Source organism: Haliotis asinina, chromosome 16 (genome assembly GCF_037392515.1).
Source record: "Haliotis asinina isolate JCU_RB_2024 chromosome 16, JCU_Hal_asi_v2, whole genome shotgun sequence".
Lineage (NCBI taxonomy): Eukaryota > Metazoa > Mollusca > Gastropoda > Lepetellida > Haliotidae > Haliotis > Haliotis asinina.
In genome coordinates, this window is record NC_090295.1 from 8,785,803 (window position 1) to 8,797,436 (window position 11,634).

The 11,634-nt window shown below is 37.7% G+C and overlaps 1 protein-coding gene across 2 annotated transcripts; it reads right to left on the reverse strand.

Moving 5' to 3' along the window:
- Nucleotides 1-469: 469 nt before the first annotated feature.
- Nucleotides 470-9,388, reverse strand: LOC137268677 (protein-S-isoprenylcysteine O-methyltransferase-like). Of its 2 annotated transcripts, XM_067803268.1 has the most exons (5): nucleotides 9,174-9,388; nucleotides 7,952-8,210; nucleotides 5,102-5,319; nucleotides 2,109-2,194; nucleotides 470-1,618 (listed from the first exon to the last, which is right to left on the reverse strand). In XM_067803268.1, exons 1-5 carry the CDS (start codon nucleotides 9,375-9,377, stop codon nucleotides 1,615-1,617), a joined length of 771 nt encoding a protein of 256 aa, XP_067659369.1. In that variant the 5' UTR covers nucleotides 9,378-9,388; the 3' UTR covers nucleotides 470-1,614. The 2 variants fall into 2 exon arrangements, with proteins under 2 accessions (XP_067659369.1, XP_067659368.1); XM_067803267.1 differs by lacking the exon at nucleotides 470-1,618 and having other exon boundaries at nucleotides 1,939-2,194; nucleotides 9,174-9,380.
- Between the last annotated feature and the right edge of the window lie 2,246 nt (nucleotides 9,389-11,634).

Sequence of the window (11,634 nt, forward strand, 5' to 3'; positions counted from 1 at the left end):
GGACAGGTCAGTCCTTACGCGTGGTCTGGCTGATTTAGTTCAATATTATAGTGTGGTAAGAGAATGTCCTATTTTGTTGTTAGATCATAGTGAATGTGGTACTAGTTTTTAGGAAGAATTCGGTAGTTTAAATTTCCTCTCCTTTTCTGTTCACAAACAGTCAGTTAACCAAGATCACCCAGCGAGAAGTGTCACTCGCTCGCAGATGGCTGACCCATATGTAGCTACTGTAACTAAAATCTGGAATTTTCAAGAAATAAAGCTGTTCTCCCCTAGTTAGCCTGGCGTTAGCAAGTGTTTTTGTGTCTCGGGGGACTTTAGTGAACCTCTGTTTTCTGGGATCTAACATAGTGTCACAGACAAAATTATGTACTTGCTGCTGCCAAAGATTTGAATGACTCATCCATCAAAAATAACATTATTATGTCAAGGATATTTCGTGAAACACAAAACACGCCAAACACACCTGTACAAGACAAATTTATGAGTAAATCTGAAACATTCAAGAAACATGGCATGTTTCTTGTTGCTGAGTGCTGTTTATACATCAGCATGCCTGCCCTTCAACACAATGAATTATGTGTACAGTTCTTGACAAAAGGAATCTGGTCTAACACACATATGTATATTCTATAATATCATATGCTATACAGTTTCTAACAAAACATTTTGGTATAAATTACTAATGTCATATACCAAACAGTTTTTAACATAACAATGAGCATGATGCCTTAATGTAATAGAAACAATAAACATAAAAAAGAACTATATTTAAATCTTCTACAAAACAGCAATGGTAATGTCAAATAGCTGACTTTTAAGTCTCAAGACTTTGTGGATGCTACTGGCCATTAAGTAGTAATAGGGATATCAATGGAATGGCTTTCTGAAATTGGAATAATTCTTTCTTCTGTGCAACATTTTTAACTTCTAATACACTGGACATCAAACATGTTTCCTAGGAACCGCATATTGAAAGTGTAGAGAAAAAGTCTGGGGTAAATGACGGGTAAAGACAGAAAGTTTACTACAAATTTGGATGAAAGGTGCATCAAAAAACAATAATAATTTATACACAGTCCTGTTGACAATTTTCATGCAGTAATTGGCACACATGAAGGGATATAACTACATGAGTTCCAAGTGCCTGTCATTTATTCCCAGAGATAACCTAGTTGGTTTTTTTCACTTACTCTGCACACAGCAATATTGCAATACTTGGGATGGTATGGAAACAGTTGAGCAAATCTCATTAACTACCAGTTTTGACCCAGTCTGTCCACACTGATGCACACTTCAAGACTGACACGGAGCTTAGATGTGCAAGCATCATGGACAGAGACCCTGACTCTACAAGATACTATAGCCATCTTGAATCATTTTGTGTTGCTGTGTATATGAAACATTTGTAATCATCAATCCAATTAAACCTTATTAAGCCATCCCGTCAATATTGGAAATTCAGCTGATACAGCTACAATTTAGTAGCACTAAAATATACTGACAATAAAAGGAAAGTTATAAAGAGATAGGTTCTAACTAGCAGTGGTAGATTAAATGTAATTTTCTGAATAAAATTAATATTTTATACTCATCCTGACTCATGCTAATTGCTTATCTCCTCTTCCCTGGCGAAGGTAGTAGTAGTAGTAGTAGTTCCTGAGAGTGCGGGAAAGGGGAGGCTATACGTGGGTGAGAGTAATTTTAGGTCTGCTTCTTTTAAGAAGGACACTTCAAGGGATTTTCAGGTGTTCCACTACCTTCGCCAGGGAAGAGGAGATAAGTAATTAGCATTAGTCAGGATAAGGAAAAATAAGGTTTTTGGCACAGATTACCTGTCTAATACTGACACCTCAAATTTAACCGTAAATTTCAAACCGGTGATAACATGCATTTCACCTTTAACAAATTCACCACCAGTCAACATAGCCATGGTAACAATCAGTGCATAGTGTTGAAAGATTGTCTATCACATACTGCAGAAACTACACAACTTCTGCAGATGTTTACATCAAACCTGTGCACGAAACCCCTTGATGAATGGCAAGCCTGTGCCAACTTTCCTCTGATAGTCAATATACTCTTCTCCAAAGAAGTTCAGGAGGTACATCTCCTCTTCAAAGATCCTCTCCTTAAAGAACCTCCAGGACACAGCAGTGTAGCCAGCAAGGCAGATAGGGTTACACAGGACTAGCTGCAAGGTGCAATATCCATATTTAACATCAAGTTAGATATTTCAACAGAGCAGCATTCAAATTTACCACCAAGTTTGTTATCCTACACGGACATCATTGGTATTTATCAAGTTAGATATCTCAACAGAGCAACAATCAAATTTACCACCAACTTTGTTATCCTACACGAACAACATTGGTATTTATCAAGTTAGATATCTCAACAGAGCAACATTCAAATTTACCACCAACTTTGTTATCCCACACGGATATCATTGGTATTTATCAAGTAAGATATCTCAACAGAGCAGCATTCAAATTTACCACCACGTTTGTTATCCTACACGAACAACATTGGTATTTATCAAGTTAGATATCTCAACAGAGCAACATTCAAATTTACCACCACGTTTGTTAAGCTATTCATAATTAGACTTTGGTAAGACTACAGTTGCCAAGCAGAGCTCCAGATAAGCTTTCGGCCATGTGGGTATGATACACATACATTAGAAAGTAAGTGGGTATTTATATTTTTAAGTGGGTATCTACATTTTTAGATACTCACCATGTTTTTGAAATCTGGGTATTTATTTCAAATTTGTGTAACAGGTGCAACATTTTTCATTCAGTTGTTATTAAGGAAAACTCCTCCCAACAATGCTAAATTATTGCAAATAGCATACAGCACTAGCTTTATCCACTTGTGCTGTAACAAATAATATGTGCCCTAGTCTACATCCCTTTTGGTGTGAATCAAGATACCAAGATCGACGCTAGATGATATGACAGTCATGTCTCCACTCTAACAGTTATTTTTTTCTTTGTTGTTTTTTTTGTTGTTGTTTTGTTTTTTTCAACAAGAGTCATCAGAAGATGACATATCCCCCTGGCCCCCACATATTTGAAAGGACAAATCATCGGACAGTTACTTATTGTGTTTTTAGACCACTGTTTCCATGGAATTCATGAAAAGTATAAATGCCATATATCTGTAATCAGAAAAAGTCACCATTTCAAGATCTGTCTCATATATCTGCCAAGATCTTTTGATAGATATGAAATGTTTTTCAAGCTGTGCTCTGGAAACGAAGTCAGCAACATGATCATGGAACCGAGAAAATAATACATCAAAAAAAAGGAAATAGCAAAAGGCACCACTTTGGGATCTGCCACACATATCTACCAAGTTTTACTGACAGATATTAAGAAGCTTTTCACTTCTGCTCCGGAAACGAAACACACCTCTCAGTGTCTCACTTTCGAGAGTAAGTCAAAAACGTTTCTATGGAAACTGAGAAAATGATAAATCACTAAAACCTGGAAATAGTAAAAGGCACCACTTTAGGTTCCGATTGATATATATATATATATACCAAGTTTTCCTGAAAAATATTGAATGGTTTTTGAGTTCTGCTCCGGAAACGAAGCCCATACATCCAGTTTGAGACTATGTCCCAAATGTTTCCATTGAAACCAAGAAAATGATAAATCACAAAAACCTGTAAATAGCAAAAGGCACCACTCTGGGGTCTGCCACATATATCTACCAAGTTACACTGACAGATATTAAGAAGTTTTAGAGTTCTGCTCCGGAAACGAAACACACCTCTCACTTTTGAGACAAAGTCTGAATCGTTTCCATGGAAACTGAGAAACTAAGAAATCACAAAAACCTGTAACTAGCAAAACTTAAAGGCACCAGTGCAGCTTCTGATTGATATATCTACCAAGTTTTGCAGCAAAATATTGAACGGATTTCGAGTTATGCTCCGGAAATGATGCACATCCCTCCATTCTGAGACTAAGTCCAAAATATTTCCAAGGAAACTGAGAAAATAATAAATCAAAAAAACCTGTAAATACCAAAAGGCACCATTTTAGGGCCTGGCACACATATCTACTAAGTTTTGCTGAAAAATATTGGACAGTTTTTGAGTTCTGCTCCGGAAACGAAGCCCATTCCTCCATATTGAGACTAAGTCCGAAATATTTCCATGGAAACCGAGAAAATAATAAATCACAAAAACCTGTACATAGCCAAAGGCACCACTTTGGGGTCTGTCGTATATATCTACCAAGTTTTGCAAAACAATATTGAATGGTTTTTGAGTTATGCTCCGGAAACGAAGCCTGCCCCACCACTAGACTAACATCAAAATGTTCCATGGAAAAACGTAAAAAATAAAAATGCCAAAACTCTGCAAAACAGCAAAAGGCACAATTATAGGTTGAGATCATTATATCTATCAAGTTTGGTCTAAAAATATTGAACGATTTCTGAGTTATGCTCCGGAAACAAAATGATTACAGACAGACGGACGGACAGACAGAAGAGGCGTTGACTATATTCCCCTGCATTACATGCCGGGGGGGTAAAAAGGTTGTTCCCATAATATTTTCCACTTTCATGCTGCGAATAGTTAATGTGACATGCTCATTTAAAATATCACCAGAAATTGATTCTGATTGTGAAACACAGTACTTGCCTATTAATTCATCTAGTAGTCCTCTAATGAAGTAGTTTTCTGTTTTGTAAGGCGTAAAAAACTAGATATCTTCTTTTGAGCATGTGGAAGCTTTCTACCATCATCGATTTGTTTACAAAAAGAAAACAACTACTTGACTGATTGCTATTTAAAGATGGGCCAGTATGTAAAGGTTTAACAAACCATGATTAGTATTCTTTATCCATTGCACATTTTATTTGTGTTTAGAAGTTTTCTAACTCTTATTTAGAGATGGAAAAACTTTACAATATAGCGTAAACGTAAATATTTACTGTTTTTTCATATGCTGGCATTTTTTTTTTGGCGTATCTAAACATTTCCATGGCGTAATTTACGCAAATACACAGCTTATCTGGAGCTCAGGTCAAGTGTACTGATACTATACCGACATCAACAGAAAGTGAGATAACTCCTACTGACCTGAGTCCCAATACTCCAGTAGAACCATCCCACATAGGAAGGATGTCTAAAGAATTTGTAAACTCCATGAGTGACCAGTGAATGTCCAGCTTGCTTAGTATGCTGCACGTAGTGGTTGAAGTTGGTGTTGGCTGTCACCATACTCAGTTTCCGTAAAAACTCGCCACCAATCACAAGCAAGAGTCCAATGAGGCTCACATACCGAATCTGCTTCAGACCTGATTACACAACAGAAAAGGATAACGATTCCCTTAAGATTGCTTGATTTACAATCATGAAAATATATGCTTTACTGGAGGCCCTGATAGATAAAACTGGGGTTCAAGAACAGGTTGTGCGTTCTTTAGCCTTTCAGCGTCCTGTTTCACAAAGTTCTCGTAAGTCTAAGATCTCTCAACTTTCCTTGTAGCATTCATATCTCCTACTCTGTAACATAGGAAGTACACATGCATTTGTCACCACTTGCAACTTTCAGAAAACTCCAAGAAGACTCGTCCCCCTCTTGATGCTAGTTATGTGCATAAATATGACAAACCAATGAAAATGCATGTAATGACTACGGTACTTTGACAGTCATTTTGGAATTTCCGTTTTGGGATTTAATGAAGCTTGTCTTTTTTTCCAAATAAATTTTATTTCCATATTCAATAAAACAAACCTCATTTGTACATATTAAACCCTTCCAGAAATATAACTGGAAATATAAGGTGAACATGTGGCAATAATTCCATCAGTATACGTCTTCAACAAATATATTTTTCTCTTTCTTATTAGGTTTATTTCTTTGAAAAACATAAGCAAAAACAAAAACAGCCAATACCATGTTTGAGTCCTAAGGTGATAGGAAGTACCCTAGAAATCAAACAGGAATAGAGTTATCATTCCTGTTTGAAGTAGTTGTGATGTTCCTACGCCAATTTGAATTTCGTCGAGGGGGGCCTGAGTTGCTATTCGGCTTGTCCTGGAATAACATGTGTTGGTCACAAAAAATTACGAGATCTTAGCCTTACGAGAGCTGTGTGAAATGGGGCCCAGGTGATAATGAACCCACAATCATTCCTGGCATACCTGTAAGGGTCACTTTGGTTCTGGGAATTGTGGTGTTTAAGATGTCTGTCTCACCCATGTCCCTCCAATGTCGACAAGCTAGTTAAAGGTCACATGCAACGTAAAACACAACTTTGCAGATTCTGATACCTTTCGGTATGCACTTACCGAAACAAATCATAAAAAATGTCAATTCAACCTATAAAGTTGAAAAAAAAACGCGATGAAAAAAAAGCCTGCGAAATCGGAGTTCAAACGTTTCACTAAATTCCCCCCAGCGCTGGGGGGAAAACTGGTTTCAATAGCTGTGCTGCGCTGCGTCCATAACGCATGCGCAGTGAATAGGTTCGCGGAGCTTGAAACAGTATGCATGCCCAGCGTCTGAGGTCGTGAGCAGTAGTCTAATCTTGGTTGTGTACACAAACAAGTACATAATCTACTCGTTACGTAAAAAACCTTGTTGATTGTGGTAAGCAGTCTCTGTCACAGAGAAAGTTCAGTGTCTGGTTTATTCACACCTATATGTCTGCCTGCCTGTCTGCTAAAGACAACATGCAATACACAGCTTCAATCATTGACCACGTGCAATTTGAACTTAACACCTATCAGACTATACGACATAAAGAAAATAAGATGATTTATGACTCGTGCACCCGAGTCCCGTGTCTGCCACATTATGTAACTAGGCACGTGTGATACACATGACATGTTTTTATGTCTGTGGGTTGCAAACAAACTACATTCATTTTTTTCAGATGACTGGATCTGACGGAAACTGGTGCAAACTCTTGTCAGCTTCAAGTCCTGCTTTGTACTTGGGCGAACGAGAGTTTCCAGTTCACCATCTCTGCTGAGATATTTTTTGATTGGATCGAACGAAAATTCAGAGAACATGTATTTTCCAAACCCAACATCTCTATACATTCTTCATGGATAACGACTTCTTTTAGTGTATATGATTTTGTTTGACAACAGTATATGAATCCATACTGAAACGACGCGTCAAGTACACAAAAAGAAGTTGTTATCCATAAAGAATCTTACTTTCTTGTGACTGGCTATACTTCTAACATGCCCATCAAACAGATCATCTTTCTGTACACACAATGAACCCTCAGCATATCAGCAAATGAAACAGCCAATCGGAAGCCGTCGTTACACTTGAGTGCATATCCACTCCGCTATGACTGGGTTTGGTCTCCCGAGGGCTTCTTTTCGGGGAAAGTAATCCCAAGTCCAAAAAATTGCACTTTTGAATCGCGATTGTACGCTTATAATTTTGTTTATTTGTTTTTTTATAAGCAGCAATGTATATTATATGTCATGAATAAGTGATAAATGTGTTTTAATTATGTTTGATTTTTTGGTTGCATGTGACCTTTAACAATGTTAGGATACAGAGAGTGGAATGATGGGCTAGATTCTTAGAAATTATGAAATTATGAAATAACTTTTAACACATGCTTACACATACGGCCTTTCACAAGACTAAGGAGGCACAATGTATCATGGTCCAGTGCCCACCTCGTGTCTATATCAGGATACGTGTATACAGATATTTGACTTTGTGTATAAATACTTGTGGTATCAGTTCACAGTAACTACAATATTCAAAATAATACATGTTACATGGTATAATAAGTGATGCTTAATTTGTTGATCATGCATAAAAGTACATACAAGTACAACTTTAAATTAAAATAAATTTTAACATTCTGCATTTACTGAATACTGATTTACTGAATAACTTGTATCTTTATAGTAATACATGTAATGTCAAGTAAATAGTTCTATAATTCTTACTAGGGAAGATGAACCATTCGATGGTGAACTCAGTCCAGCTAGCTAGTGCTGCCAGTTTGTATTCCCGACTGTGATCTAGAAGATAGGACTCCAGTGACAAGGCTTTAGGATTAGTGACTGCAGTTGTGTAGTACTCTGACCAGTGGAAGAAAGCAAGAGCTGTGATGTACCAGCCAAAGTGCACCCATGATGTGTCAGACAAGCTAATCAGCAGTCCTGTTCCAAAACAAATTCCCAAGAAACCTGCACGCACACCATTCTGGAAAAAAACCCAACACAAATAAACAGTTAATGAGCATCTAAGAGTGCTAAGACACTACACTGCAGTCTTATGAACAGAAATATCTGAAAGTCTTTATAGAGATGGAAACAAACATAAATGTGATTGTGTGAGTATGGTTTTAAACCACACTCAACAATACTCTTGCTATATGATAGCAATTAGTAAATAATTCAATCTGGAGCAAAAACATCCAGTGATCAACATCATGAGCATCGTTCTATGTGATTGGGATATGATGGCGCCATGTGTAAACCAAGTCAGCGTTCTATGTGATTGGGATATGATGGTGGCATGTGTAAACCAAGTCAGTCTGACCACCTGATCCCATTAGCCACATCTCGTAATAGGCAGTCGTTACTGAAGACCATTTCTAACCCAGATCTTCATGGGAATCATAAACATCTTCCAATCCAGACAGTGTCATAATATGGCAATATCTCCTATGGTGTCTGAAACTCTACTCGCCATTAAGGTACCTTTAACAATAAGACTGGTACTGACTGAAACTAAATATCATTGTTGTCCTGAATGTGAAAAGCATTGGTTTGAACTGTTTCATTTCATTTCATTTGAGACCGATGAAATCCTTAGTAACACAAAATCTAATTAATGCAACAAAACCACATTTTGGACAGTAATATCAAATCGACAGACCAACTGTCATGATTTGTCCAACTTTTAGACATCAGTTGTATAAATTCACGTCTTTTATTAGTTTTAACACTGCTTTCGCTTAACACGATTATCAATAATCGATTAAAACTACACAAAATAAAGGAACGTTCCGGAAAAACGAATGAATTTATCTTTTAAATTTTCAACAAATCAACGACAAAGCCGATACTCGATTATTTTAGTCCCGTTTTGGCCATCGATCGATGACAAAGGTGACACGTCGCTATGCCAACATTGTACATACCCACATCCACTAACACTTACATTGTACGTGTCCTTGTTTTGGATATATACTCCAGCAATTATGGCATTACAGGCGATGACATACGATCCTATTAAGTAAATATAGTGATCGTTCCATAAACTCTCTATAAGAAAACTAAGATATGCAAAAAGAGGCAGGAGACACACGCCACTTCCTAAACAAAAACATATCAAGCTCGTTTGACTGTCTCTGGACGCTGCCATTTTAACTATCCCGCACTAAAACGCCCTTCGTATTTGATTGGTTATAATGTAGAGCGCACACGAACTCGCGCTTCACGAAGCGGTGCAATGTTACCAGATATAAATTGAAAGTAAAAGAGATTCATGATCCTGTACCCTGAATTGGTTTCTCAAAAACTGTCCCCAAGGTTAAGAATAGAAACATCATACACTGGACCGTTCTTGTGCATTGGAAACATATCTCATGTTGGATAATTAATTATATCCAGATATGTTGATACACATGCATTCAGCAATCGTCAACTGCACAGACCCAGAGTGTTCTTAGTCCCCAAACCCCTGTTTCGAGATAAATGTCCCGAAATATCTGCGTGCATGTAAATTATATACAATTAAACATAATTGTCTGCATTTTGCATAGAGACGCAGTGTGTCTAAATACTCCAGAAAAAACAAACAAACAAAAAAACAGCTTTGTTTTCAAAAAGCATCAACACGTGGATATGGCCACATCTAAAAATGTTCTTGTTTCTCATTACCGCCGGACCCAAATATTCGTTCCGACCCTAAACTGTTTTATTTCAGTTTTCACACTAGAGTAACGCAACTTTGACAACTAGCTCTTGTGTAGTGATTTATTTTTTTATCCATTTTATTTATGTATCATTAATTCTGTGCAGTGAAACAGAGTAAGCAGGGGTGACTGCCCTCTTCATTGACGTCACGTTCGTGACGTCTTATAGCCATGTCACGTGACCACTGGACAGTCCCATAAAACATTCTGGAACTGAACAGCTGTTTTATATCAGGACATATAACCATATGTTCTTTCTCTACAAAAGCCCCCTTTTTGAGACACACACGACCAATCCACGACAGGCCACCCAACTATTCTGAATAACACCTCAACTCATTTTTCACCAAAACGCTCTGGCTCCCAGGTCCCGGTTAATGTCTACGTTGTTTAGATTAGATAACGAGCAAAACCGATAAAACTCCCAGGACCAGCCACGTTTAATAGGTGTCCCAATCTGACTGATAAGCGCAGTGAACATGTAATCCAGATATAACTGGGAGACGGTCTATATCAGCTGTAACCAGTTCATAATCATGTTACTGTTGCCTAACACGCTGAACGAGAGTCGTACATATTATAGTAAGTGGGGTTTTAGTTTTACGCCGCATTCGGCAATATTCCGGCTATATGGCGGTGGTCTGCAGATAATTGAGTCTGGACCAGACAATCCGGTGATCAACAGCATGAGCATCGATTTGCGAAAATGGGAACCGATGACATGTGTCAGCCAAGTCAGTTAGTCTGACCAGCCGATCCCGTTAGTCGCCTTTTACGACAAGCAGGGTGACATTTTATGGCAAGCATGGGTTGCAGAAGGTCTGATTCTATCCCGGACCTTCACGGGTCCGTACATATTATATGTGTGACTACTGTATTATAACTGTACAACGGTTGCATATTCTCTTACTACTGTCTATCACAATGCAACAAGAAATGGCCCATATGTTTTAATCGTCGTGTGATTTTATTACACCTGTCTGTCCGCCCACCCGTCGATACCTTGGTGCTGTAATTAGGAGATAAGCATAAGCGTTCGGTTTTAAATCAAGTTTAGAGCTATTATAATTTCGTTTTATACCTCTGATTTTCCAACACATTACGTGTATCTCCATTCTACCCTACCCGCATAATTCAGATTTTGATGCTGTTTGTTGCGGGTATACAGTGTATTACAATGGTCTCTACAAAACTCAGTCAAACCGTAATCCCTCGGAATTATAAATCAATTTGTAACTTTTAATGTTTGTGGTCGATAATTTTCAACACTATGAAGCTTAATAATCTTTACAAAGCATTACAAATGAATTCATTTGCTTTCCATAACATTCCAGAAAGAAATCTATTCATATACTTGCTATTATTGCTAAAAGTGGTGTAACCCTAAACTCACTCACATACCAGCAAATCGGCTGTGAGAACAGATAAATTGCATAATAGCAAATATCGTTATGTTTGTACACTAAATCTTCAGTATTTCATTTCCGGTTAATGCTCATTATTATGTACAAGGAAACACTGCATATCATCTGTACCACTCAAAGAACTTGAAGAACGCTCGATTCTTTCCCGTTTGAACCTTACCCTCGGTCTCTGCTCAGTCCGGCCCTGACAGAATGACAGTTGTGAATAAATTTAGATGTGATCGTGCGATAAACCACGTAGCATGTAGAACACCCCTAGATTTTGACCCACAGACACAAT